This window comes from Carettochelys insculpta, chromosome 28 (assembly GCF_033958435.1).
Source record: "Carettochelys insculpta isolate YL-2023 chromosome 28, ASM3395843v1, whole genome shotgun sequence".
Classification (NCBI taxonomy): domain Eukaryota; kingdom Metazoa; phylum Chordata; order Testudines; family Carettochelyidae; genus Carettochelys; species Carettochelys insculpta.
Window position 1 is genome coordinate 198,030 of NC_134164.1, and position 26,550 is coordinate 224,579.

At 56.2% G+C, this 26,550-nt stretch overlaps 2 protein-coding genes across 6 annotated transcripts in view; both read left to right on the forward strand.

Moving 5' to 3' along the window:
• Positions 1–1,293, forward strand: part of MPP2 (MAGUK p55 scaffold protein 2) — a 38,153-nt gene extending 36,860 nt beyond the window's left edge. For 2 of the 3 annotated variants that reach the window (XM_074979174.1, XM_074979176.1), the window contains one exon: positions 621–1,293. In XM_074979174.1, coding sequence (XP_074835275.1) covers positions 621–818 — 198 coding nt within the window. In that variant the 3' untranslated portion in view covers positions 819–1,293. Of the gene's footprint in view, positions 1–534 lie in introns of all 3 variants that reach the window. The other variant, XM_074979175.1, reaches the window with a different exon arrangement.
• A 7,280-nt stretch (positions 1,294–8,573) lies between these two features.
• LOC142002671 (all-trans-retinol 13,14-reductase-like) lies at positions 8,574–22,934 on the forward strand. 3 transcript variants are annotated; one of them, XM_074978962.1, is made up of 11 exons: positions 8,574–8,946; positions 11,213–11,395; positions 12,279–12,508; positions 12,769–12,964; positions 13,905–14,102; positions 14,197–14,316; positions 14,745–14,883; positions 17,975–18,084; positions 19,185–19,351; positions 20,174–20,333; positions 21,865–22,928. In XM_074978962.1, the coding sequence occupies exons 1-11, from the start codon at positions 8,781–8,783 to the stop codon at positions 22,008–22,010; spliced, it is 1,815 nt and encodes a 604-aa protein (XP_074835063.1). In that variant the 5' UTR covers positions 8,574–8,780; the 3' UTR covers positions 22,011–22,928. The 3 variants fall into 3 exon arrangements, with proteins under 3 accessions (XP_074835063.1, XP_074835061.1, XP_074835062.1); XM_074978960.1 differs by lacking the exons at positions 8,574–8,946; positions 11,213–11,395 and having other exon boundaries at positions 12,299–12,508; positions 20,171–20,333; positions 21,865–21,993; positions 22,848–22,934; XM_074978961.1 differs by lacking the exons at positions 8,574–8,946; positions 11,213–11,395 and having other exon boundaries at positions 12,299–12,508; positions 21,865–21,993; positions 22,848–22,934.
• Positions 22,935–26,550: the final 3,616 nt, after the last annotated feature.

The window sequence follows — 26,550 nt, forward strand, 5'->3', positions numbered from 1 at the left end:
GTGGTCTAGTTGTATGGCGACTTCTCCTGTACGTTATGGAGGATTTAGGCCCCATTGTGCCTGGTGCTGTCCAGGCCCTGCAAAGCTGTACTGCTTCATAATTCATTCTGTTCAGCCTCCCTTAGTCTCCCATCTGCCTGCATGCGATTACAGGGTTCATCTTCATGTCCTGCCCCAAACAGCTGACTAGCATTGCTGGGTGGTGGGTCAAACTGTGGCCATGCTCCTCTCCACGGCTAGCTGCATCTCAGCTCCTGAATTTCCATACAAAAAGCTGTCATGCTGCACCACAGAGGTAGATGTCTCTTAGTAATGGGATCCCTGTACAAATAGCTTGCTGTGCTCCTCACTAGAGGTGGCTGCATCTCAGTGATGGGAGAGGCAAGTCCAGCATCATTTGCACCTCTGCTTACCTTTGCAAAGGTCTCTGGTCACTCCAGGCTGCTTGTAGGCATGTGGTCATTACCCAGTGTCTCCTATGCCCAGAGCTCTGGAGGCAGTAACTGGGTGGCACCTCTGCTTATGTGTGGGCAGGAGGCGGATCTGAAGCGGACGGTGGATGAGAGCTGCCGCATCCAGCGTGGCTATGGCCACTACTTTGACCTCAGCCTTATCAACAGCAACCTGGAGTGGACATTCCGGCAGCTGCAGGAGGCCCTCGAGAGGCTGCGCACCGAGCCCCAGTGGGTCCCTGTCAGCTGGGTTTATTAGGACGTCGGGGGACGGCATGCTGGGAGCGAAGGCCTACCCACCCTACCTCCATGTGGAGGGCCCTGCTGACCCATCTCACCTCCACCCTCCCTCCTGCACAATGGTGACAATGTCTCAAAGCCAAGGAACTCAGATCCCCTGCCTGCGTCCCAGTTCTGACCTTGGAGGAGCTGCTGCCCAAAACAGGTCTCAACCCTCTGCATGCAGGTGTGAGCTGGCATTGCCACAGGGGATGAGGTACGGAACTGGGGACTCATTGAACATCCCTGCCACCCTCCCCCAGAGTTTTCAACAATGTTGGGCTCTTCTCTGCTCTTGACATAGCTGGGGGCACAGTGACCCCAGGTTCTTTCCAGGAAGAGTTAGTCCCCATGGGGGTGTGAGAGACCAGCCCAAGGCAGGGCAGTGCCAAAGACACTGAGCACAGCCATGCTTGTGTCAGGAGTGGGCACTGGGCCTTCCTTCAGCCAGCCCCAGGGCTGTGTCTGGGGCCAGATTCTGCCAGTCAGTAGGGGGAGGTGGGTACCAGGAGTGCAGTGTGAAGCATGCTGCAGGAGGCGTGCAGAGTTGGGGGTGCCAGCTGGCACCTCCCTCCCTCCCTCCCTCCCTGCGCTTTCTCCCCCAGCTGGTTGCTCTGTGCCCAGGTGACATCCACCTTCCCAGTCCAGTGCAAACTGCCCTCTGCATGCAGAGGTGCTATCCACCTGCTCTGGTAGCTCCTTGAACATCCCTTCCTGGCCTCAGGGCGGCTTTGGGCATCTCTCCTCTCTGCCCTCAGCTGGGGAAATCTCAGCAGGGACTGTCCAACTCAGGAACAGACACGTCCCTAGCTGTCTTCCTTCATTCTCCTCACAGCCAGCGGGGTGGGGGCCAGGGTGCAGCAAGGGTTTTTGAAGCGCATTGCCTCTCTGGGCTACAGCATCAAATTCCCTGTTATCCTGTCTCTGGGGTTCGGGGCAGGAGGGTGTCCACCAGTGAAAAGAGCTTGGTGGGCTCAGCTGGGTTCTTGGCTAAACCTTAGAGACTAGCTCACTAATTCCAGCCCCACCATGACTCCACCACTGCTCCCCAGCAAAGACTGATCTATTGTTTTGGGGCTGGTGGGCTGGGTGGATGATGGGACCGGTGGTGGAGTTAATTTCCAAGGGTTACAATTCAGTAAGACTTTGGTGCTGTGGGAAATCAGTCCCATCCCAGGACAAGAGGAGCACCTTCATGAGCACAGTACAAAAATCAGCAGGTGCCAGCGTGCCACCTGAAAGCGACCAAACCACCACGTGTCCTGCCTTACCTGCTCCCACAGGAAACCCCGGATGGATCCGTGTGGAGTGGGAGGGTGTCCAGAGCCGGGTCAGCACAGAAGGAATCTTCTGGGGAGATATTCACCAAGCAAATGCACAGCTATCTCACTGCCAAAATTTCAGCTCCGTTTACACACCAGCCCCTTGCCTGCCGGTTCCGAGCTGGATGGATTATCTCCCCCTTCCTCACTCCCACCTGAATACTTGGAAATGTCCTAGCAAAGGTCTGAAAAGCTGTCCCATCTCCCCCAGCTTAGAGTATGCAGGGCTATTGAGGGGAGATGGCAGCACTTCTGATGCCTAGACTTGACTCCCTACTCTGCCCAGCCTCCTTGCTAAGTCATTAATCACTCTGTGCCTCAGTTTACCCACTTGTCCAGTGAGGATAAGTTAATTATACCCCACATGACCAGGCTGTGGTTACTTAATGGAGTTAATGTAGTGTAGGTGAGGCCCTCTGATACTTTGGGGTCAGTGTGGAAGCTAGCAAGTTAAGTAATATAAATACTTTTCAGAGGGGTAGCCATGTTAGTCTGTATCCACAGAAACAATGGGAAGTCCTGTGGCACCATATGGACTAACAGATTTATTGGAGCATAAGATGAGTGGATCTTTGCCCCTGAAAGCTTATGCTCCAATAAATTGTTAGTCTGTAGGGTGTCACAGGACTTCTTGTTGTTTCTGATAAATACCTTTTGAGGCTCTGGCCACAGATCCCAGCTGTAGATTTTAAGATTTATAAAATGACAGCAATACTAGTGGCATTAAAGCAAGACCATAATGATAGGCGGGGTGGAGCCAGGCATGGTATCACTAGCTATTGGGTAAGAGGTTAATTGCCACCATAGGTGTGCCCACCCCAACTTTTCAGAACTCCACTCCCCTCACCCCAGCTTTGCAAGTTAAAACAATCATACATCACATTCTATGGGCTAATGCAATTGTGTCCCGCTCCCCAAATCTGGCTGAAATTATGCCCCTGGATCCAGTCAGCAAAATGCAGCTTTGGCCATAGCTTTGGCACTTGGACCAGCTGGCTTTAGCATGGGGCCTGTTGGGAACTGGAATAGCACTGTTTTCACACTCCAAAACCATGAGAAAAAAGATCAGTAAACACAGGAGAGGACCAGTGCCTCCTCTTGGCTTAAGTGGGTTTGGAGCAGGCACTGAAGTCTGGGTCTTCCAGCTCCCAGCCACAGGGACCCTGCTTATATGTCCTGTCCTGAGGCCTGGAGGGCAGGGAGAGTCCCCAGCTACCTCATGCAATGACTGTAACAGGGAAAAAAGTTAACCAAGAAGGCGCTGTGGGCACTTGTTTCCAGCCGGCTTTACTTGCTGAGCTTTTATCTTCACAGGCTGGGGTGCAGCGTGCCCCTGTACCAACCCAGGGTTGTCAGTGGAGTTGGGACGCTGCCAGTTTTGGTTGCCCAACTTGGGGTGACTAGGGTCCGGTTTCCACTGGTGTGGAGCATGCTCTGCTGTCAGGGTTTGTTCTGACACCTCCCCCCACCCCCGATCTGTCTGTGGTCCCTGACACTGTTGTCAGAGATCTCTTCTCCCACCCTCACTACCCCCCAACTGCATTTATCACAAGTCAGACACCTAGCTTTGGGCCTTAAGGTTCAGAAAAGGGCGACTAAGATGATTAGGGGCTTGGAAAGGGTCCCATATGGGGAGAGGCTAGAGAGACTGGGACTTTTCAGTTTGGAAAAGAGGCGATTGAGGGGCGATATGATAGAGGTATATAAAATCATGAATGGTGTGGAGAAGGTGAATATAGAAAAATTATTTACCTTTTCCCATAATACAAGAACTAGGGGACACCAAATGAAATTGATGGGTAGTAGGTTCAAAACTAATAAAAGGAAATTTTTCTTCACACAGCACACAGTCAACCTGTGGAACTCCTTGCCCGAGGAGGCTGTGAAGGCCAGGACTCTATTAGGGTTTAAAAAAGAGCTTGATAAATTTTTGCAGGTCAGGTCCATAAATGGCTATTAGCCAGGGATAAAGTATGGTGCCCTAGCCTTCATAACAAGGGCAGGAGATGGATGGCAGGAGATAAATCACTTGTCTTCTGTTCTCCTTCTCTGGGGCACCTGGCATTGGCCACCGTCGGCAGATGGGATGCTGGGCTTGATGGACCTTTGGTCTGACCCAGTATGGCCATTCTTATGTTCTTATGTTCTTATGTTCTAAGCTCCTGTTTCTCAAATGCCTGGTGTTCCCCTTTAGAAGCATATAGGGTCTCCCTAGGTGGAGGATTGGAGGCAGAGATGGCATTGGCACAGGGTGATACCAGTGCTGGGACTCTCCACAGTGAAGTCACAACGGCGTGCAGTTGGGGCACTGGTGGGACAAGAGGTCAGACATCTTGTTGGCCTCTGATCCAAGCCACTTCTCAGGTGGGAGGAAGATGATATCAACCCGCTCCCCGTTCACTCTTCTTAGCACACCTAGTTTACCTCCCCTCCCTGCCCAATTCCAGTGCAGACCTGGGAGAGCACTTTCCAAACTGGCCTTATCCTGGCTCAGTCGATTTCCCTTCCCTGCTACTAAAATATCCTTCCCCAAACACCCCCTGTTTCTGTTCCCACCTCCGCTGTGCAAATGACCCCCAGCTCTTTTGCTGAGACCCCTTCCAGAAGGTGTGCTTCACTGTAGTAAGATAGAAGCTGTAACGTAGTCTCACAGTGCGGCTGCTATAACAATGAGAGGAAGATTTATGACCCTTGTTTAAAAAAATGCCATATATGTAAAAAGGAGGAAGTGGCCTGTATCCCAATATGCTGGGCGAGGAGGTCATGCAGAAAATTGATCAAACACAGTATCTCAACTGCCAGGAAGGTGTCTGGCTCGGTGGAGCTGGCAGTAAACTGCTAACCTCTGAAATCGACATTTTCAGCTGGGTTTTCATTGTTTGTTTGAAGGATTCGCAGTCTGACAGTTAAGAGTCTCCAAAGGGTCTCTTGCAGGCTGGGCTCTGTCACGCCAGGCCTGGTGATCTGGGCCCAGAAAGTTCTGGTTTGTTTTGTATGAATCAATGGGCTTTTTGTCTTGGGGACTGTTTTGCATCTGTGAGTGACTGTGGAGTTGGATGGCAGGGCAGAGAAAGGGCCCTGGAGTGCGTGGGAGGGGTGAGTTAGGTGTGTGTGTGTGTGTGTGTGTGTGTGTGTGTGTGTGTGTGTGTGTGTGTGTGTGTGTGTGTGTGTGTGTGTGTGTGTACATGCACACATGCAGAGGTTTGTTTCTGTGCATGACCCGTTGTTGCCAGGTCTCTTCAGTTTTGTCATATGTTTCGTACTGTCAAATCTACAGCTCCTGGAGTCTGGTGAGTATGTGAGACTCTCAGGTTTTTTTTTTCCAGGTAAGTTTGTGTCCCTGATGTCTGGGGGTGGCTCTTGCAGACACAGCTGCAAAAGGCTTTGGCACCTTCTGGCAAATAACAGGGATTATTTTGAAAATATTGTGGCTTTTCAGCCACTTCTGAATTTTTTTTCACAGCTGGGCTGATGATTTCTGAACATTTGAAGCTGGCCACATTGATGCCTGCTTTTCCCTCTCTGGGTCTGCATGTGGACGCATTTATGTGCATGTAGCTTCTGATAACACACTCCATGTTAATTTTCCATTTCTTCTGTGGGTCTTATCCAAGGACAGCGACTAACGTCAGTTTTTACCTAACTCCTTTCTGTCTAAAGCTCTGTTGCTTGTTGAAGGGTGGAGTTAGTGATGTTCATATTCTCCTTTGGCTGTGTCACTAACCTACAGTGATCCTGCACTGCCCCCCCTCGCCCTCTGCCCCAAGAGCAGTGGATGTGTTTGCTCTCTGATTTCCATCGTAGCCAATGCTGATCGCTCACAGTATGCCCCCACCCCGAGCATCCCCATTAAGCTTCTTGAAACATTTGTTTTTTTCATGGTTTGATGTAAAGATTGAACAGCAGAGAGCTGGGAAGCTTGTCTTCTTTGTGGTGTTGGTGAATGTTAGTTGTTCCCCTTCCCCTCCCTTGAATGGCCATTTCTTAGCCTTGTGTCTGCTAACAAGGGAAGCGCTGTGATGTCCATGTCTGTTTTGTGTTGCTACTGTGTTAGAAGATGGCTAATATTGTTAGTGCCATGTTTACAACTCACTTGCATCTGCTGCTGCTGCCAGGCTTTAGAGTGGATTCTCTTTCATGACCTTTTATTCCCCTGAAACCTGCTGGGGGAGGGTCCTTCTAGCCCACTCAACTGCCTGGTCACCTGGGTGTGTGTGCTCATGCCCAGGGATCCTGACCCAAGGGGCATGTGTTGATTCTGGACCTGCCCTCGGCCACCCACCCCCCTTTCACCAGGCAACCTCCCTTTGCAGCCGAACACCCAAACAGCCCCCACTGCCCAGTAGGTTAAGGGCCCAAACTTGGGAGCTGCTGAACTGCAGGTGGGAGGCGCTTGCCTCTCCAAACGGGTGAGGATGCTCAGGGCCTGGTGAGAGGGGCTCAGCCTCTGTCTGCATTGGGGATTAGCACAGGGAAGGGTCATTGGTCTGAAATGCCCCTTCTGCTAGGGTTGCAATGCCAAAATGACTGACTGACAGGCTGGTTTGGCACCAGGCTTGGGTGCCACCCTGAAAGGACCATTTTCAGAGTGACGGGATGCGGGCAGGTGGAGAAAGTACATAGGTTTGTTCTGTTGCCTAGTCCCCAGTGCTTCCAGGCTGAGGGCCCCAGCTTGGATTGTGGCTCTGTAGTGGATGCTCTTGTGAGAACATCTGTCTCCAGGGTGGACATAGTCCCAGGGCACTTTCTACCAGGCCAGGCAACACTCATTCGTCATAGCTGTGGGCTTCGGTGGATGGGCCAACAATGGTCTTTTACAGCTGGGGAGGAGCTGACCCCTCATTTAAAATTTTAAGTCCACAAGTTCTCCCCTGTCTGTCTGTCCCTACTCATCTGTTTGACTGGCCTGGTGAACGTATGGTACAATTTTCAAGCCCTTTCTCCTTATTTTTAGACTTTTTTGTATTGACTCTTTTCTATTCTCAGTGACTTTCTGAGCTGTACATTTATTTTATTTTTGGTCCTCTGAGCTGATCCCATGTACCTGCCAGTGAATGACTCCTTTGTTATTTTTCAGTTACTTTTATTAAATTTAAAGGAAACCCTCACACGTGATGGCTGTGTTGTTTTTAATCTTCTCCACCTTGGTACAGATGTGTCAGGGTATCCATCAAGGAAGCCAGGTGAGTTACACTGCTGTAAAACTGGTGCAAGAGGAGGATTGCCCATTTGGTGCCTCAGTTTCTCTGTCTTTGAAAGGAGAGTTAATAATATGGGCTGATCTCCTGGAGGAGATTGGAATGGGTTTGAATGAATATCCACATCTATGAAGGGCCTGGGGATGGGCAAGTTGGTTTTGCTCAGATCTATCTGCAGGTCAGTAATGTGCAGTATTTGCATTTGGGTAGGAGGGAATTAATGGAGGGTTATGTGTGTGTAAGAGAGGGGTCAATGTTTTGCCCTTGTTGCCAAGAAGGCTAATGGCATATTAGGATGCATTCATAGGAGCATTGCCAGAACATATAGGGAAGTGATATTCTCCACTATTCAGACCTGGTGAGGCCCCATCTGGAGTATAGCATCCAGTGTGTCCTCCCCACCACTCCACACACACAACACACAATACAGAAGGGATGTGGAGAAATTGGAGAGTCCAGCAGAGGACAACAAAAATGATTGGGGGCTGGGGTGTATGATTTATGAGCAGAGGATGGGGGAACTGAGCTTATTTAATCTGCAGGAGAGAAGCATGAGAGGGGATTTGATAGCAGCCTTCAACTACCTGAAGTGGAGTTCCAAAGAAGATGGAGAAAGGCTGTTCTCAGTGGTGACGGGTTTCAGAACAAGGGGCAATGGTCTCAAGTAGCAGTGGGGGAAGTCTAGGCTGGATATTAGGAAAATGTATTTCACCAGGAAGGTGGTGAAGCACCAGAGGGAGTTGGTGGAATCTCCATCCCTGGAGGCTTTTTAAGTCCCAGCTTGACAGAGTCCTGGCTGGGATGATTTCATTGGGGTTGGTCCCCCTCTGAGCAGGGGTTGAACTTGATGCCTTCCTGAGGTCTCTTCCAGCTCTAATCTTCTATGATTCTAGGAGCAAGAGAGAAGTGTTCAGGGCTGGCTGCATGTGTGGCTTAGTAGGGGGCAGAGCAAGGCATGTGTGAACATGGCCTTTGTTACGCTCTAGGACGTTGGTTTCGTGCCTAAGGCTGATGTGAGCAGGTACAAGGAGCACCTGTAGCGAACCACTAGCACCTGACGTGAGCAGGTGCAAGGAGCACTGGTGCGAACCACTCCCCTGGCTGCTGTGGGGCACCCTGCTCTTCGGAAGGACAGTTGTACTGAACAGTTTGTTGTGCTCTGCAATTGTCTTACAGCCATGGTGTCTGAAGCAGCGCTTGTGTGTGGGGATCACTAAGTCTGAAGGAGCGAAAGGTGGGGTCAGTCTATCTGCAGGTGGGGTGTTCAGTGCATCCATTTATACCAGCAGTGGAGGCACTGGCTGGGCAGGCCAGGCCAGATCCACAGTGACTCCTCTGACTTTGCCCAGCTGTTGCGGAGCAAGGCCTGGCATCCCCAGGCAGCACCGAGCAAAGGGTTAACAGCCTGTGACTTATCCACTGGGACTAAGGCCAGGCTGGCACCCCGCCCATCTGCTGCTCCCAGCCTCCCCAGCCCACACAGAGTGCAGCCCGCAGGGGATTTATGCTGAGCTCTACAGCTGGGAGCAATGTGGCTGGTGCTTCTCCTCTGCCTCTGCCTGTGCCTACTGGCCTTGGGTCTGCTGGGTGTCCTGCGCTTTGGGTCTGCAGGGAACCCCTTTGCTGGCCCCCCTCTGCAGCCTCCCAGGCCACTGGTCATGGATCAGAAGGTCAGGGACAAGGTCCTGAAGCAGGGTAAGTCGAGGCGGGTATGAGCCAGAGAGCGTGAAAAGGCGGGGGAAGAGCATGAGTGCTAAGCGGCAGTTATGGCACAGTGGCAGGGCATCGGACGACTCTGACACTGTCTATGGGGGCCTGTCCCTTGTCACCTTGTGGCTGGCAATAGCAGTGTGTATACTTGGACTTCCCTAAGTGCTGCTCACTCTCTGTCCCCTCCAGTTGTGATGCCCTCCTGTTTCCCCCTTGCTGAGGCACCGGAGAGGTGCCAGACCCTTGCCTGGTGTCCTTGTGAACCCACGTACAGCAGGAGTGTAACTGTCAGCTGTGTTTTTCTGAGGGAACTTAGACAGCCTCTCTGAGAGTTCCGTGGCATTTGTCCTTTCTCTCTCTCTCTCTCTGTGTTTTCTGCCAGCTACCTACTCACTCCCAATGACACACTCACCATGCCCACCGAAGCACTGCTGCTGGTGCAGCTGCGTCTACACTGGGGTTTTGCTGGCACAACTGTGTCAGCTAGGGCCCTGACTGACATAACTATGCCAACAAAACCGAGTGGTGTAGTGTGCCTCCAGCAGAGCCGACAAATATGGCATGCTGCAGAAAGTGCCCCTAATCTCTAGCAAACATTAACAAAGGCAGCTCAGGAACTCTGGGAGGGAATCCGCTGATTGCCTGGTGAGCACCTCTTGCTCAAAACATTATCTCATCATCCAGGAAAGCAGAGTCTGCACTAAAAGACTCATGTGAACGGTTCAAAGTCAGGATCTCCAGTCACTTTGGACTGGGTTGCTTTAGAACAGATATTGAGATGACCTAAATCTGCACTTCTGACATTTAAATGGCGGTGATGGACTTTTGTTGGAAAAATTGCACAGATCTGTAGCTCTGAAGTGGACAAATGAAGAGCATCCAAACAACAGGCTGCCACAAATAAATGCCATGGAGTCTGTTGTGGAAGGAGAAACAGCTATTTGACACCTGTTAAAGAGCATTCCCAGCCATTTTGGTTGGTCATAGCCCCCCATCTGGTCTTTCCTCATTGCAGGATTCACCGCAGACCCCTGGGCAGCATCCGCTTGTGCATCTCCATCTGCTGAGCCACGCAGCTGGGCATGTTGGCCAGGGGACCCCTTGGGCTGGGTCATGGGGCAAAGAGAGACTGGGTCTTGCCAGTAGGGCTCTAAGAGTGCAATAGACTGCAGGGTGGGCTGGCAAACTGCTGGAGCCTCTCGCTGGATTGCTGGAGAGGAAAGGAGCATTGCCTCATGCCCTCCGTGGTGCATGGGGCCCACACCCCTGGTCCAGTCACTGCCAAACTTTTTCTTCTCTGTCCTTTTGTTCTGCTGGCCACATGCTTCCTTTCTTCAGGGCAGCTCCCTCCATCTGCCCAGCCAGATCCCAGCTCTGCTACTTTGGAGCACAGGCTGTAGCCCATCTTGGAAAGCATCCAGGTGGTCTGATCATCCCTGGTAAACTGAGGCAGACAACTCCTAAGTAGTCTCCCACAGTCACTAGGATAGGGGAGGGGTGGCTGCCTGTCGTTGGGGAGGTAACATGATCCCTGCTGAACCTTCCCCAAATCGCCCTTGTGAAAGCCATCAGAGGTTCCCACAGGGCAGCAGACAAGCTTCCGCTTGTCTGACTAAGCCCCAACCCCCTTTCATGGAGATAAACAGCTAATTCTGAGTCAGCACCCACTCAGGCAATCCTTGCACCTTGACTGGCCAAGCCTCAGCCAGCTCCAGGGAGAGACCCGCTCCCCCCCCAGTGGGAGAAACTCAGTGAAGTGACAAGTGCACCTGACCCCACTCCCCCCACAGTGCAAGGCAGAGATGGACACGCCTGGCCCTCAGTGCCCTGGCAGCCATCTCGCCAGAGAGAAGTGCTGCTCCAAGTCCCTGGTAAGAACAACCACCTAGGTGCAGGGGAGACGGAGAGGGCCCAGGGGGCTGATACAAGGCCGTACCATAGGGCTTCCTGGGAGACCCTGCCAGCCATGCCTGTGTCCTGCAGCCTCAGTGAAACATACCCTTTTGGGTTCATTGCAGCTGCCCCTGCCATCCCCTGCAGAAGGCAGCCAGGGAACCCGGGGGCCTGGGTGCTGTTTAGTGCAGGGGAGAAGTGTGGAGCGATCCTGCTGCAGGTCCAGAATGAGGTCCAGGGCTTCAGGCTGGGTGGCAGCCTCTCCCCATGTCCCATTGGCCCAGGGCTGTGGCATGGGCCCCCGCTCCCAGGCCCCTGTGGGCTCTGGCATTATTAACACTTTGTGATCCCTCACCAGGTTTCTCCCCAGAGAAGGTACCAGCCAACCTGGATGCCATTGTGATCGGCAGTGGGATCGGAGGCCTGGCCGCAGCAGCTGCCTTGGCAAAGGCTGGCAAGCGGGTCCTGGTGCTGGAGCAGCATGACCAGGCAGGGGGGTGCTGCCACACCTTCCAGGAGAAGGGCTTTGAGTTTGACGTAGGTAAGTTGTGGGGCGGGGGGGGGCGTAGTAGCTTGGGGCTCTGGGGCCAGGACTTCAGCAGAGAAGCTGGATTCTACCGGCCCATCCCTGGGGCCAGGCACGGCTCTTGGGACCCTGATTGCTCCTGGCTGTGGCTGAAGACAGCTGTGTTTGAAATGGGGACCAGTGTTCCCGCTAATGGTTTCCATCTGTGTGGAATAAATTTTGTTCTGCATATGACGGCACGAGCAGATGTGCGCTGCCAATAGGAACACATGCTGCTGGCTGTGGGTGCTTTGCTAGTCAGCCGGGCGGCACCTGCAGGTCTCCTTGGTGGCTGCCCAAGTGCCCAGCTTACAGGGAACCCTGTGTTCCACCCCAGTTCTCACAGAGCCATCTCCACAGGGTGCTGCCCTGACACAGCGCCTAACTGCGAGGTTAGCTGAGGTTAAAAGTAGCCCTCCCCCACCCCCGACTGCCCCTCTGTGAAGGTGACTCCAAGAGCAGGCAGAAGGCTAATTGGTTTACTTAATGCCTGAGCACCTGCCACTTTTGTCCCACCACTTAAACTCCTGTGGGCTGCGAGAGTCATGTCAGATCTCATAAGCTAAGCAGTGTGGGGCTGACTGGTAATTGGATGGGAGGCCGCCTAGGTGGCTCCAGGCTCCAGCACTGTGGTAGGTGGGGGTCTGCTGCCAGCCACGGGCCTGTTGAGGTACTAGCAGCATTGCAAGTATGCCCCAGCACATGGACCAAGACTGCTTCCTCCAGCTTACGGCTCTGCCCAGTCTCCCACAAGGTCTGGCCCAGCTGGGACCCTTCTCTGCAAGCCCCTACCTCCCACCCCCTTCCCCGCTCATATGGTCCCTGGTCTGACCCCTTCTCTTGTCCACTGGCATGGCAGGCATCCACTACGTGGGCCAGATGCACCCAGCAGGCATGCTGCGGGTGGCTTTGGACCAGCTCACAGATGGGCAGCTGGAGTGGGTGCAGCTGGAGGACCCCTACGATACTGTGATAGTGGGGGCCCAGCACTACCACTTGTGCTCAGGCAAAAGGACCTTTGTGGAGGAGCTGGAGAAGCAGTTCCCGGAGGAGGAGGAGGCCATAAGGGAGTTCATGAGGCTGTCCAAGGTGAGAGCTGGGGTTGTAGGACTGCCCTCTTGCTGCAGCAGTCCCTAGATGTCTCAGCTGAGGCCAGGGTGCTCAGTGCTGCATGTGAGCAGAACCTTACTCTGCCTGGGAGGGAAAACCAGAGATACAGAGGCTGGAGGTGACACCCAGGGTCACTCAGAGCAGGGGCCAGAACTCTTGTGGGGCGGGGTCCCTCTCATCCAGGAGGTGGGCAGTTCTGTCAGGCCTGTTACCATGGGCTGTTCTTGCCTGTCCATCAGGTGGCCATGAGACGGGTGCCCCTCATCGCCATGCTGAAGATGATCCCCCACTGGCTGGCTACACTGCTGATCCACACGGGCCTCATCCACTGGGTCTCATCTGTCTTTAAGATGGCGGTTACCAGCCACAGCCAGGTCCTGGAGTGGCTGACGACCAACAAGGACCTGCAGGTGGTCCTCAGCTACCTGTTCTATGGTGAGGCGGGCCCCAGCTGCCTGCCCCCAGGTTCCCCATCTGCAAGACAGAGTGCTGAGTTGAACAGGCCTGTCACTGTGGTGCCCACTGACTGCTGACCCACACCAGGGGTTGCTGGAAGGCAGAGGAGCTCCCCAGGCCCTGGCATGAGCCACCAGAGCTGCTGGCAGTGATGTGGCTTTCAAGGGCAGCTAGCCCAATTTTGGGGGGTTGGCCCTTTGTGGCCCTCAGGCCATCAGACCTGGATGTGGGGTCAGGGAGCAGGGGTCACTCTAATTTTTAATGTCCGTGGGTGAACTAAATTTTGTTCTGTGCACTGAGGCATGTAGATGTGCACCATCCATGCAGACATGCTGCTGGCTGTGGCCGCTCTGCTAATCATCTGGGTGGCACCTGCCTCTCTGTTATGTGGCTGCCCCAGCACTCAGCTTACCGGGAATGCTGCTGGGGAGTAGGTGTCACAGCATCATGTAGAGACTCCAGCTACGGTGTTGCTGCTGTTCTCATGTGGGTATCTCTTGCTCTCCCAGCCAGGGCTGTCAGCCCTGCCCTCCCTGCACCGCTGGCTCATGCACTAACTCCCAAGCTGCTGGTGCAAAGGGGCAGATGGAGGCACAGCGCTGCTGAGCAGATGGATTCTCCATCGCTTTTAACATCCTGGGATGTGTAGTCTGCACCTGCGCCGCTCTGTCAGTGGGCTGGGTAGTATGCTGACTGAGCGTGGCAGAGACATTGTCCTGGATGCTCCCTCCCATCCCCAAGAGTACAATGGCCTGCTGCAGCCATACAGCTGGTGGAGCTATTCCCTTAGCTCAGCTGGTAGGGGCTTATGCAGTCTGTACCAAGTCCAGGCCTTGTTGACTCCTTGGTCTCTGGCATTGGTGTGAAATCCCCAGTGGGGGGGTTGTTTCTTTTCTTGACACTTTCCCTCCCCCCCCAGGTGTCCCCCCCAGGGACTCCAGCTTCCTCATCAATGCTCTTCTGATCCACCACTACAAGCGCGGTGCCTGGTATCCGAGGGGGGGTGCCAGCGAGATTGCTTTCCATGCTATCCCGGTGATCCAGAGGGCAGGGGGCACCGTGCTGGTGCGAGCCCGTGTTGAGAGGGTCCTGCTGTCTGAGAGCGGCACAGCTGTGGGTGAGTTCTGGGGGCATCTGGTCTAACCCCTGCCCCTATCCCCTTGGCGTTGGAAGTGCGTCTGCTAGGGCCTGGTGTCCTTGTCTCCCAGCAGGTGTGACGGTGCAGAAGCGGGGCCAGGAGGAGAGGGTTTATGCCCCTGTTGTAATCTCGGATGCTGGAATATTCAATACCTTTGGGAGACTGCTGCCCCCAGAGATCAGGAGCAGAGCAGGTAGACGGGAGTAGCCCCCAGTGATCTCAGTAGAGAGGTTGTCTGCCTTCACCTGTGCACGGGATGCCAGGCCAGGGCAACTGGCATCTGCAAATGAGTGCTCAGTCCATAGGGCAGCAGAGAGAACAGATGGGCATGGCTGACAGTGTCGGGCTGCCCTGCTCTTCAGGCAATGAGAGTAGCCCGTTACAACAGCTGCAAGGAGCTGGGGTGTCCTGGGGCGCTGCTGGTGTGATTCCCTTGGGTCTCCATGGCTCACAGCATGCAGCTTGCCTGCTTGTGCTGCAAGCCCAGGAGCAGGCTCATAACTTTCTGTGGTCCAGGCACTAGCAGGAGCCAAAGATCCAGACTGTGCTAGCTTGGGGTACAATAGCAGCCCTTCTGGCTTTCCCCTGCTGCACCCATTGGTACCTTTGCTCTCACTACAGGTATCCAGTCTGTGCTCAGCATGGTGCAACATGGCATGGGCTCCTTCCTGGTCTTCGTGGGCCTCAAAGGGACTACTGAGGAGCTGGCCTTAAAATCCACCAACTACTGGATCTACCTGGACAACAATCTGGATGATATGTAAGTCGGAGGCTGCAGCCCAGGACGGGACTTTGGAGCTCCCTGGACAGGGCGACCATATCTCTCTGTCCCAAATATGGGACAGGGAGATATGGAGGAAGGGGCAGCTCCTCCTGATTCCATCAAGCCAGGGGGAGCTGGGAAGGAGGCAGCAACTGTCAGTGATCCCCCAGAGCCCCGAGGAAGCCGCAGCTGCCAGCGCTCCCTGGGAGCCCCAGGGAAGCGGCAGTCACTGGCCCTGTCCCGGAGCCCTGGAGAAGCCGCAGCTGCCAGCCTCCCTTAGAGCCCAGGGAAGGCAGCAGCCACGGGTGATCCCCAAGAGCCCCAGGGACGCAGCAGCCACCAGTGCTCCCCCAGCTTCCCTGAGACTCAGGGAAGTGACTTCCATTAGCAGCTGTGCCTGTGCAGCTGCTGGCGGAAAAGGTCGGGGGATGGCCCAAATATGGGACAATTAGTCCCTTTTAAAAAATGAGTCAGGGTGCCTTTTTGGCGTCCAAAATATGGGAGCGTCCCACCCAATATGGGATGGATGGCCACCTGATCCCTGGGACATCTCTCTGTCGTCCCTGCTGACCAACTGTGCTCCTCTGCTTCCCCTTCTGTAACATGTGGGGCGGGCTGAGGCCTGATCCAGCAACGTCCTCCAGGCATATAGTGCTAGAGATTGTAAAGTCACAAGGGAGACCAAGTGACCGCACCCCAGTCCATTTTTTAATTTGCTTTATGGCAGCACTGAAGGACCCCAGCTGAGAACAGCCCCTCATACCCCCACCAGCCCTCCCTGTGCGCTGGGCATGTAGAATTAGAGAGAAACTAACAGTTGAAACAAACTTCAGCTGATGCCATTCTGTCCTCCCTCAACTCACCTGCTTAGACTTCCAGGTGGGATTTCCCTTCCTTTCCTGCCCTACTCCGTTGTGCAGCAATGCTGAATGCTGGCAAACAACTGCTATGACCTGCCTCAGAGGTGGGTGTATTTCAAGGACCAGCGAGGTGATCCCTGTGCATCCCTTATCTGCACATGCTTGGGGAGATGAATGGGAGACTTCATTAGCAGTGGAAAATATTATGCAAATGGAAAATGCTGAGTTTCCTCAGAGCGCTGTTAATGACAGAGTTAAATGGGGTCTGTACTTAACATACTGCAGATGGTAGGACCCATAGACGTGAACCCCTCTCTACCTTCCCATGGCTAGTTTTGATTTTACAAGAGCAGCTAAAGGCCCCATTGCACTGGGTGCTGTACAGACACCCAGAAGTCCTGGCTCTGAAGCCTAAAGAGAAGCAGATGGGGAGGGAAAACTGAGACATGAGGAGGGGCCACAACTAGCTCAAAGTCACCTTGCAGGTCAGTGGCAGAACCTACCTACTAGGCCAGGCTGCCTCTTCAAGCTCTCTACTCCCCTTATGACTCCAGGGCTGCCCAAGTGGGGGCAGCGTGGGACCTGGGGCAACCCATGCCCAGTGCCCCAGGCACACGCTGCAGGCCCCATCTCTCCCCAGCCCCATCCTAGCTCCAGATCCACCCTGCCCCTTTTCAACGGCCCCAGACAAAGGGGCCCAGGGATTCCTTGAGGCCAAGAGTTGGGTGCAGTGGAAGCAGCAGGCACTGCCTCCCCCCCTGCACTCAGTGTGTGGGCAGTGGTGGTGGCAGCTGCTTTGCCCTTCCCTGCACTGCCCTGTTGGCATCCTCGCACCGCAGGTCTCCGCAGGTGGTGCAACCCTCCACTCCCTCCACCCAGAGACGTGAGAAGCAGCAGGGCAAGCAGACTGCCACTGTTGCCGTCTTGGCTGCACCCAGCCCTTGGGCCCACATAATTCCCATCCATAGGGGAGCTGGGGCAGCCCCACAGTGCCTCCAAAAGTGCAGGCCTGGGGCAGACACCCAACCCATCCCATGGACTGTATGGCTCGAGGGGGCCGTCTGCAGGGGCACGGTGGGATGGGATAGCTGCCCATGTAGACACACCCAGGCTAACCTGACTCTAGCTCACTTGCGGACAGAGGAACAAGCAAAGCATCATTAGACGCTGCACAAGCCCAGGCAGGATCCCACATAAGCTCTCGGGCAGCTTGTGTGTGCTGCTGAGGCGTCACTGCTCTGGTACCCACGCTGGAGCGGGTGGGTCTGCCATTCCCTTGGATGGCCAGATAGTAGGGACCGTATCTCCCATGGCCACATACAGGATGCGGGGCGCTCTCCCCCCTTCCCCAAGCTTCAGGGAAGCAGCAGGGACGGGGCAGCTGTGGCGATCCCCACTCCTCCAGCAAACCTGCCAGCTCACTCTGTTGGAGAGCACGGCCTGACAGCCGGTACGGGTTCTCTGGCAGGCAGCTGCGCCTCTGCAGCAGATATGGGACAGTTAATCCCAGTTTTAAAATAAGGCCTTTTTGGTGTCTCAAATACAGGACTGTCCAGCTGAAAACAGGATGGATGGTCACCCTACCAGATAGATACGCCATATGGGGATGTCTCTGCTAGAAATGCTGCCATGGCCTAGTGGGGCCCTGCAGCATAGACATGTACTGCAGCAATGGAAGGGGAAGGAGGTTGTTCCCAGAAATGGTGAGCAAGGGGTGTTTATGCTACGTTCCCTATAGGCTGAGCCCTTGGGCGGCCACCCAAGAGAGATTCAGGTGCCACCCAGCAAATTAGCAGAGCGCCCACGGCTGGCAGCTGGGTTTCTATGGTGGTGCACATCTGCACATGTCTTGGTTCACATAACAAAATTTATTCTGCACATGAATGCTAAAAATTAGTGAGCTCATGCCCGGGGCTTGGGGTGGATTACACAGCGGAGGGCAATGCACTGTGCCTGACTCTGGAGCACAGACCAGCCCTCTGTGTGGTCAGGCTGGTTGGCCGTACTGTTGAGAGGAGATGGAGGGACAGGGAGAGAGCTGTGTGTGTGTCCCAGCTTGGCCATTGGGCCTGTGCCCTTAGCCCCTCCTTGTGCTGTGACCCAGACCTGCTCAGACATCGGGCCCCAGGTGCCATGTCAGACCTGCAGGATGGGGCTTGGGTGCAGAGCCCTCCTCCCTGGACGCTCAGCATCCACTGTGCCATTCACACCCATTCTGCTCCTTTCAGGATGACCCGCTTTGCTGCCCTCAGCAGGGAGGAGGTCAGTGAGAACATGCCCATGTTCTTCATCACCTTTCCATCAGCTAAGGACCCCACATACCAGCTGAGGCACCCAGGTACCCACCCGGAGACCAGTAGATGTGTCCCAAGCTGGGAACTACTCAGGGCGGGGAGTAAGGAGGGCATCTGCCCTTGGAAGTGGGACAGGAGGCAGAGTTCAGGGAGTGGGGAAACACACTCTTGAGATGCCCCAAATGTAGGGGGTGGGACCCAGCAGGGTGGAAATGAGGACCAAGGAGTTTCCTGTTCATGGAAACTCCAGGAGGTGCTACCCGGCTGAGGCTGAGTAAGGGCGATCTGGTCTGGCAGGGATTAACTAGTGGCGATCTCTGCACCTGCTGGCCATCTTGCCTAGGTGCCAACAGGCTCCTGCTTCCCACACAGACCTGTTGCTCCATCCTTACATTCTGCTGCCACCCTCTGGATGCTGTCCCTCATTCCAGGTGAGGCTGGTTAACTGTAGGACCAAGCTCCAAGAGGACTGGTGGATTTCCTGTCTTTGGAGGTCCTGCAGCCAAGCCTGGAGGCTGGCTGGGAAGAGATGCATTCATCAAAGCCAAGTCACTGGGCTGGGTGCAGGGCAAACGGATGACATGGCCAGTGCTCCAAGGAGTCAGGCCAGATGAGCCAATGGCCTGTGAAGCCAGATGCTGGTCACTTCCCTGTGTGTCTGTCTGCATGGCACTGGGGAGTTGGGGTACACAAACGTGCACTCTAAAAAGATCCCTCTGGGTGTAGTGCTTCAGCTCTGTCGCTCCCTGACCCCATAGGCCCAACTGTCCCTGAGGATTCCTGTCTTGGAAGGAGGTGTCCCTTCCTGCTCAGCAGGTGACGGTGGTGTACTCTGTAGCTTGTGGCTGCACTGGAATGCCAGCCCAGTGCCCTTCATGAGGCTGAGGACCTGGTCCTCTACCTTTCAGGCAGATGCGCAGTTCCAGTGCAGTGATTCAGTGATATATCACCTGGGCCACTTGTGTGCAACCAGCCCCCCGCCATCCCATGTCTAGTAAGATGCTCCAGATGTGGGGGCTGGCCCATCACCACAGAGTTGGGGAGCACTGGTTGGGGCAGGGGCCTGTTCAGGATGGTCTCTCAAGTCTGGGGCTGGCTTGATTCATCTCTTTTGTGTGTGCTCCCCTTGTTGACGGTGCTGCAGGCCGGTCCTGCATGACCATCCTGACCATGGCTCGCTACGAGTGGTTCGAAGCGTGGTCGGGGGCCTGTGTGAAGAACAGAGGGGATGACTACCACGCCTACAAGATGGAGATTGCCCAGCGGCTGCTAGACATGGCCTTGGAGAGGTTCCCTCAGCTCCATGGCAAGGTTGACTCCTGCTGCTGCCCTGTGCTGGTTTCTACTCAAGGGCCAGTAGCTCTGTGATCACTGCCCTCTGGAACCATTCGCTCCCTAGTCCTCTTGTGCTATTGCCAAGGGCTAGAGTCAGTCAGTCCCACAGCTCAAGTTGACGTGTGCATGACCTGTGCATAGTGGGTGAGGGAAGATGGGACCCAGGGGACCTGGGGCAGCCCTCACTGAAAATGCTGAGGTGAAGACAGGCTCCAGAAAGGAGAGGAGATTCTCCCCAAACCTGTGACTCACTGAAGCTAGATTTCCCTGCCAGTCATGAATGGTGCTCCTGACATGCCCCCCTCCCATGCTGGTTAGCAAGAGGCTAAAAAAGAAACCACTCAGCCCGCTTCATTGCATTCCAGTTCTCTGGCTCCTCCCTCCTGGAGCCCCCTGCACCCCACAAAACAGCACAGCAGGGCGTGGGTAGTAGATCAGCCAACAAGGGGTGCTCTGGAGAGTGAGGGGAGCTTGGCTGTCTGTGGTGCTGAGCTCCCGCTAATTGTCCTCTGTGGGTGCTTGTGCCCTGGTGCACCATGCAGATTTGGTGCCTCTGCAAGGCCCAGCACATGCAGAGAACATGTTAGCAGCCCAGCTTGCTGTATCAGCTCTGGGGTGTTCATGTGGTAGTGCCCCCCCATTCTCCAGTGAAAGCCAGGCCGGGATGGAGGGAGAGTCCTGGGGTAACGAGTGGGAAGGCCTCAGGCCTGCAGGAGTTGGGAATTGGGGGCAGGGGGCTGGGTGGGTTCTGAGCCCCACACTTTCCTTGGCCTGCATTGTGTGCCCTTCCCTCAGCAGGTAGCTTTTCTGGAGGCGGCCTCCCCTCTCACCAACCAGCACTACCTGCTGGCACCCCGTGGGGAGATGTACGGTGCCGAGCACAACGTGAGTCGCTTTGCGCCTGCTGTAGTGGCTGCCATGCGGGCAGAGACACCCATCAAGAACCTCTACCTCACAGGTAAGGGCAGCCCCTGCCTGGTGCAATGCCTCCCACCCAGGGGACCTCACCCCCGCCATCCTGTGCTGTGCCTCCCGCCCAGGGACCTCACCCCCGCCATCCTGTGCTGTGCCTCCCGCCCAGGGACCTCACCCCCGCCATCCTGTGCTGTGCCTCCCGCTTGCGGATACGGGCAGCCCCTGTCCTGTGCTGTGCCTCCTGCTTGCGGATACGGGCAGCTCCTGTCCTGTGCTGTGCCTCCCCCTTGTGGGTAAGGGCAGCCCCTGCCTGGCGGTGTGCTTCCCACCCAGGGGATCTCAGCCCCCATCCTGCACCGTGCTTCCCACCCAGGGACCTCACCCCTGCCATCCTGTGCTGTGCCTCCCGCCCGGGGACCTCACCCCCGCCATCCTGTGCTGTGCCTCCCCCTTGTGGGTAAGGGCATCCCCTGCCTGGCGGTGTGCCTCCCACCCAGGGGATCTCAGCCCCCATCCTGCACCGTGCTTCCCACCCAGGGGACCTCACCCCTGCCATCCTGTGCTGTGCCTCCCGCCCGGGGACCTCACCCCCGCCATCCTGTGCTGTGCCTCCCCCTTGTGGGTAAGGGCAGCCCCTGCCTGGCGGTGTGCCTCCCACCCAGGGGATCTCAGCCCCCATCCTGCACCGTGCTTCCCACCCAGGGACCTCACCCCTGCCATCCTGTGCTGTGCCTCCCGCCCGGGGACCTCACCCCCGCCATCCTGTGCTGTGCCTCCCCCTTGTGGGTAAGGGCAGCCCCTGCCTGGCGGTGTGCCTCCCACCCAGGGGATCTCAGCCCCCATCCTGCACCGTGCTTCCCACCCAGGGGACCTCACCCCTGCCATCCTGTGCTGTGCCTCCCCCTTGTGGGTAAGGGCAGCCCCTGCCTGGCGGTGTGCCTCCCACCCAGGGGATCTCAGCCCCCATCCTGCACCGTGCTTCCCACTCAGGGGATCTCAGCCCCTGTCCTGTGCTGTGCCTCCCCCTTGTGGGTAAGGGCAGCCCCTGTCCTGTGCCTCCTGCCCAGGTGATCTCAGCCCCCATCCTGTGCTGCACCTCCTGCCTGGGGATCTCAGCCCCCATCCTGCACCGTGCCTCCCGCCCAGGGGATCTCAGCCCCCATCCTGCACCGTGCCTCCCACCCAGGGGATCTCAGCCCCTGTCCTACGCTGTGCCTCCCGCTTGCGGGTAAGGGCAGCCCCTGCCTGGCACTGTGCCTCCCGCCCAGGGATCTCAGCCTGCTCACAGTCGAGGGCAGCTTCTGCTCGGTGCTGTGCTTCCCACCCAGGGATCACAACCCTTTCACCCACCAGGCTAAGGGCAGAAGGAGCCTGACCCTCCTGCCAGAGCCACCGGGGGCCCATTCCCCCTACCACTGGATTCAGCCCTGACTTCCTGGGTGCATAGTGGGGGATGTCAGTGAGGGTGCAGCTGAACCCAGCATGCATGTGCATCCCCATCCCCTCAGGACGGACTTCTCTGTGTGACAGGAGGGCGTCCCACTGTAACAGCCTCTCTTCTATCCCCATCCCAGGGCAGGATGTCTTCAGTTGTGGGCTGGCTGGGGCCCTGCATGGTGGCCTTATCTGTGCCTCCACCATCCTCAACCGTGTCCTCTACATAGACCTGCTGCTCCTGAAGAGGCGGCTCAAGAGGGAGCAAGGCAAGAAAGCACCCTAGGGGCCCAGGGCTGAGACCCCCCCATGGTCATGTGATCTGGGGCTGGGACCCCCATGACCACATGAGCTGGGGCTAGCTGTCCTACTTCTGGCCATTGGTGCTCAGACTCGCTGGGCCACAGAGCTGGGAATGTGCTAGATCAGAGCCTCCCCTACAGGTGGGTTCCTGCCCACTTCTGCATTTCCTTGGCATAGAGGGGGATTCCCCTCTTCCCCACCATAGCTGCAGGGTCCATACTGTAGTGAGACACCTATGACTGCCCCAGGTGAGCTGACTCAGGCTCAGGCGACTCCAGCTAAGGGGCTGTTTAACTGTGGAGCAGGGCCGGGGTGTGGCCTTCAAGCCCATGCAAGGATCCTAGAGCTTGGGCAGCAGTATCAGCCCATATGTCTGTACTGCAAACAGCCCCTTACTCTGTTAGGCACTTTGGACTAATTGCAGGGTAGCTGTACCCTGTGTGTCCATTGTCCTGGAACCTGAGCTGGGCTTTCTGCCTAGGACAGTCCAGGTGCAAACCAGACCAGTGAGGGACTGCGTTGCCTCTGCCCGGCAAGCTTGGGGGAGCTGCAATCAGCCAGCCAGCATGCAGCATCTGACCCAGCAGCCTGACAGCATGCCTCGGGTACACTAGCTCCACTGGCCTTGGCTACCACTTGCCCGGTGGCCCCAGCACATTCCCTGTCTTGGCTTTTCCCCTAAAATGTATGTTCTGCATAGCTTGGCCCTCCCCTGTGCAGGCCTGAGACATTGGCTTCGTTGTCAGATTGTCCCTGAAGTGGAGTTACTCAGTTCACAACACTGGATACGTTTTGATTAGAGTCTGATGTGTTTCTTTAGCTACAGGAGCTCAGTTTCAAGCGAGTGCAAGTGTGAGGCAGCAAACTCTGACACGACTACAGGAGAAATAAAAAAGGATTAAACTTGGCTTGGCTCACAGTGAGATCTGTACGCGGTCCCTGTAGCATCACTGACCAGATTCTCAGCCCCTGTGGTCTGGCCAGGCCGGATGCTCTGCTTTGCAGGGGGTTGGCAGATGGGGAAGGAGTGGAGCAGGCTGCTGGGTCATGACTGCTCACCCCACCATAATGAATGCGGGGATGGGGGCAGCCCCTGTTGCTGGCCTACACTAGGTCCCCCAGCTAACCCCTCAGGCTGCCCTGGCTCTACAGTTCCATTCATAAGACAGTTGAGGCAGCTGCTGTGTGGCTGCCCAAAGTGCAGGGCCTGAGCCGGCTGCTCCAAACTGTCCTATGGCCAGGATGGCTCAGGCCGCTCTTCACAAATGAACTTTCCGAGGGTTACCCCAGATGAAGTTCATGCCCACTGTGAACGAACGATCACAGTTCTGGGCTGTTTGTGGGGACAGGGATCTGTCTGGCAGAGGAAGATTTGAATGGGGTGCTTGAGGGAGAGGCAGCTGAGCTAAATGGGAGCAGCAGTGTGCCCTGTGCAATCCACACACCTCCTGGGTGCACTGTGCCATCCCCTGTAATGGCACCAAGGCACAAGAAATGACTGAGCCTGCCACAGCCTTTGCCTCAAGCTTTCCAGAGTTCTGCTGGTCGCTCAGAGGTGGCAGGCTTGATCCTGTCCCCTGATGAGCAGGGTCTGGGCACATGGGTTCACAATGCCCCTCAAATCAGGCCCAGCCTGGCTACCCCCTCTGCCAGCCTCCTCCTCCATCCCGATGTTGATAGAGGTTTTGGGGGAGGGAGCAGGCTGGAGCCTGGGCATGCTGGCAGCACTACTGTCTGGGCTGAAATACAGCCTGAAAGGGGCACTGTACTGATTGGTCAGTTAAATAAGAGATAGGCCTTATAATCCTGGGCCACTGGTAGCCCCAGGTGGAGAGGTCATTGGGAAGGAAAGGAAATAAATTCGGAGTCCATTCGCTCACCCACCCTACTGGAGTCAGTGGCACATGGTGAAGTCCATGGGGAGGGGCTCCTGGCACTGGTCTCTGGTCTCCAGCCTGAGTGTGGCCTGTCCTGCCAGGGTGCCCTTGCCCCTTCCTGGCTGGTGCCCCCATGGGAGGGTGTTGGCTTGGCAGCTGTTGGAGTCGGAGCTTGGTGATGGGGTTCCCCTGATGTGATGCCAGCTGGCAGTGACACTGAGGCTCCCTTAGGGTGTGGTCTGGAAGCTAATGCCCATGGAGGGAGGGTCTGCCACGATCACAGTGGTGGGATTGCTGGGGGTGGCTACAGGAATGGCTTTGATGCCACCTAGGAGGGGAAGAGCATCAGATGGGTCTGCCAAGGGCCCCAGTGAGGCTGCAGCTGGGCCCATGAGCCCATCAGATAAGAGCTGTTTGGGGAAGGTGGATTGCCAGCAGGAAGTGTGGGCTAGAGGGCAGAGCAGGCAGGGACACGGAGACAGGAGCCGGGCTTCCATTCCGAGCCCAGGAAAGGGTGTCAGGTCAGCAATGGGAGCAGGGGGACCACAGAGAAGAGAAGAGAGGAGTTACTAAGGCCAAGGAGAGAGGCAGAGCCAACGAAGCCAGCATCCTGCATGAGCTGCCAGTCAAGCCCTGCTCCGATGTCCCAGCTGGGCTCACACCCTGACCAGCCAGTGGGTGCTGATGGGCTCGGAGCCGCAGCATTGGCTGGGCCACAGCAAGGCAGGCAGCGGACCGAGCTCTGGGGCACCCGGTTCTGCACCCGCGGGCAAGGGAGACAAGTGCAGGGTGCAGCAAGGGGCAGGGCCTGCATGCTGGCGGGCAGTGCATTGCCTGCATTGGTGCCTCCTCCCCTGCAAGCTGTGGCCAGACTGATGCCACCCGGCACCTTGCCAGGCTGCCCTTCCAGCTGCGAGCCCCTGTGCCTGCTGTGCCACAGGCTGGCTGAACCCACCTCGCGGTAGGGTGGGGGCTCCTTGGGGGGCTGCTGGGAGGGGAGCCCCCAGAGGCGCTGCTCTTGGTGCCGGCGGAGGCCGCGGGAGCTCTACCGCCTTGCTCTGGTGCAGGGCGGCGCAGTTGGTGCAGCACTTGCAGACAGCAAAGAGACACGCGGCCCCCAGCAGCACCCCGGTGATGACGAAGAGGAAGCTGCGGTGAGAGAGACACCGGTCAGAGGGGTAGGGGGGCAGGGCTGGTGGGCACAGCTGGCCTGCAGGAAGCGGACAGCTGCAGTCCAGGCTCTGCGGCCCCCACGCCCTGCGCAGCACACCCCAGGCCATTCCTCTCCACCCATTCCTGTTGGTGCCTGCGCCCGCCCCTCACACAGCCCGGGCTCATCTGGATGGCTGGGCATTGCCCCAAGCAACAGACCTTTTCCCACCGCCCTCTCCCATGCCCCACCCTGCTGGTGAGGTGGAAAGGGCACCCAGGCCCCTGCTTCACCTGCCAGCCCCCTTGGGCCTCTACTGCATGGCCAGGTGCTCCCTCAGCATTTCTAGGGCCACAGACATCACTAGACACATCCTTGGGGTTTGGGGCTAGCTCCTAATCTTCCCCTCTCCTGAGGCCAGCATCCCCAAATGCCCTCAGTGACACATCCCCGGGGCCCAAGTTACCAGCAGCCCCTGCCTGTCCTATGTACCAATCCCTTGCTTAGCATGGGCTGGAGGCCCTGAGCCCCTGTGGCACACAGGACCCAAACTCATCTGCCTCTTACCCGAGAACGTTACTTGTCTCCTCTGGGAATCCCAGGGATAGGTGACAGCACTGGCCATCGCAGCAACCATCTTCCCCACACCTACCAGAGAGAGCAAGCTGTGGCTGAATCCCAGTGGGTCCAGGCCTGCGAGCCACAGTAGTGGCATAGAAAGAGCTGGATTTACACCTATACTGTCACTGAGCAGGGCCTGCCCAGCCCCAGGTATAATTTAGAGCTGCCCAGGTGCTGCTGTAACTCATGCTCACTGTCCTGTTGACTTGGAAAGCAGCAAATTGCTGTAGGGCAGCGTGCCACCAATGCACCTTGTATTCTACTAGCTGAATGTGGCACTCTGCCACCATCTGTCCACACACCCAGAAGGGACTGGGACAGGGGTAATTCCCAGAGGGGGATCTCTGCACCTTTCATTTCCTCTGGCAGAATGGAGTGAAGGGGATCCCCCAGAGTGCTAGCAGCTCTGGAGGGTCTGCAGGTGCACTGATACTGCCTGGGAAGGCTCGGCAGGCACAGCAGTGAGGCAAGAGCAGCACCAGCTGGTAGGATGGGGCAGAGCAGCAGGACTGAAATGCACAGAACTTACAAGGAGATCCCACAGATGAGTAAAGTATTTGGAGAGACCTGCAGAGGGAGAGGGAGTCTCAGCGACAGCAGGCCAGATGCTCCATGACTCAGTTTCCCCATCTGTACCACTGGAATAGCCCCCCACTCCCCAGGGATCTGGAACAGTTTGTATAGAGGGGTACTGAGAGCCATGGACCCAAACTGAACACCTTGTATATAATGGAAACCGCTACAAACTGGGGGGTGCTACAGCACTAACCACCAGCCCAGACTGCTTCTCAAAGCAGTAACAAAGCAGGGGTGAAGGAGGCACGAACCTTCAGGCCACATCCAAAGACCCAGTCTCAGGTAGAGACATGAGCAGG

Coding starts and splice junctions, on each gene's coding strand:
- LOC142002671 (XM_074978962.1), top strand. CDS start 8,781: ATGTGGCTGGTGCTTCTCCTCTGCCTCTGCCTGTGCCTACTGGCCTTG. Junction 14,103..14,196: donor TGAGAGCGGCACAGCTGTGG/GTGAGTTCTGGG, acceptor GTCTCCCAGCAG/GTGTGACGGTGCAGAAGCGG. Junction 14,884..17,974: donor GACAACAATCTGGATGATAT/GTAAGTCGGAGG, acceptor TGCTCCTTTCAG/GATGACCCGCTTTGCTGCCC.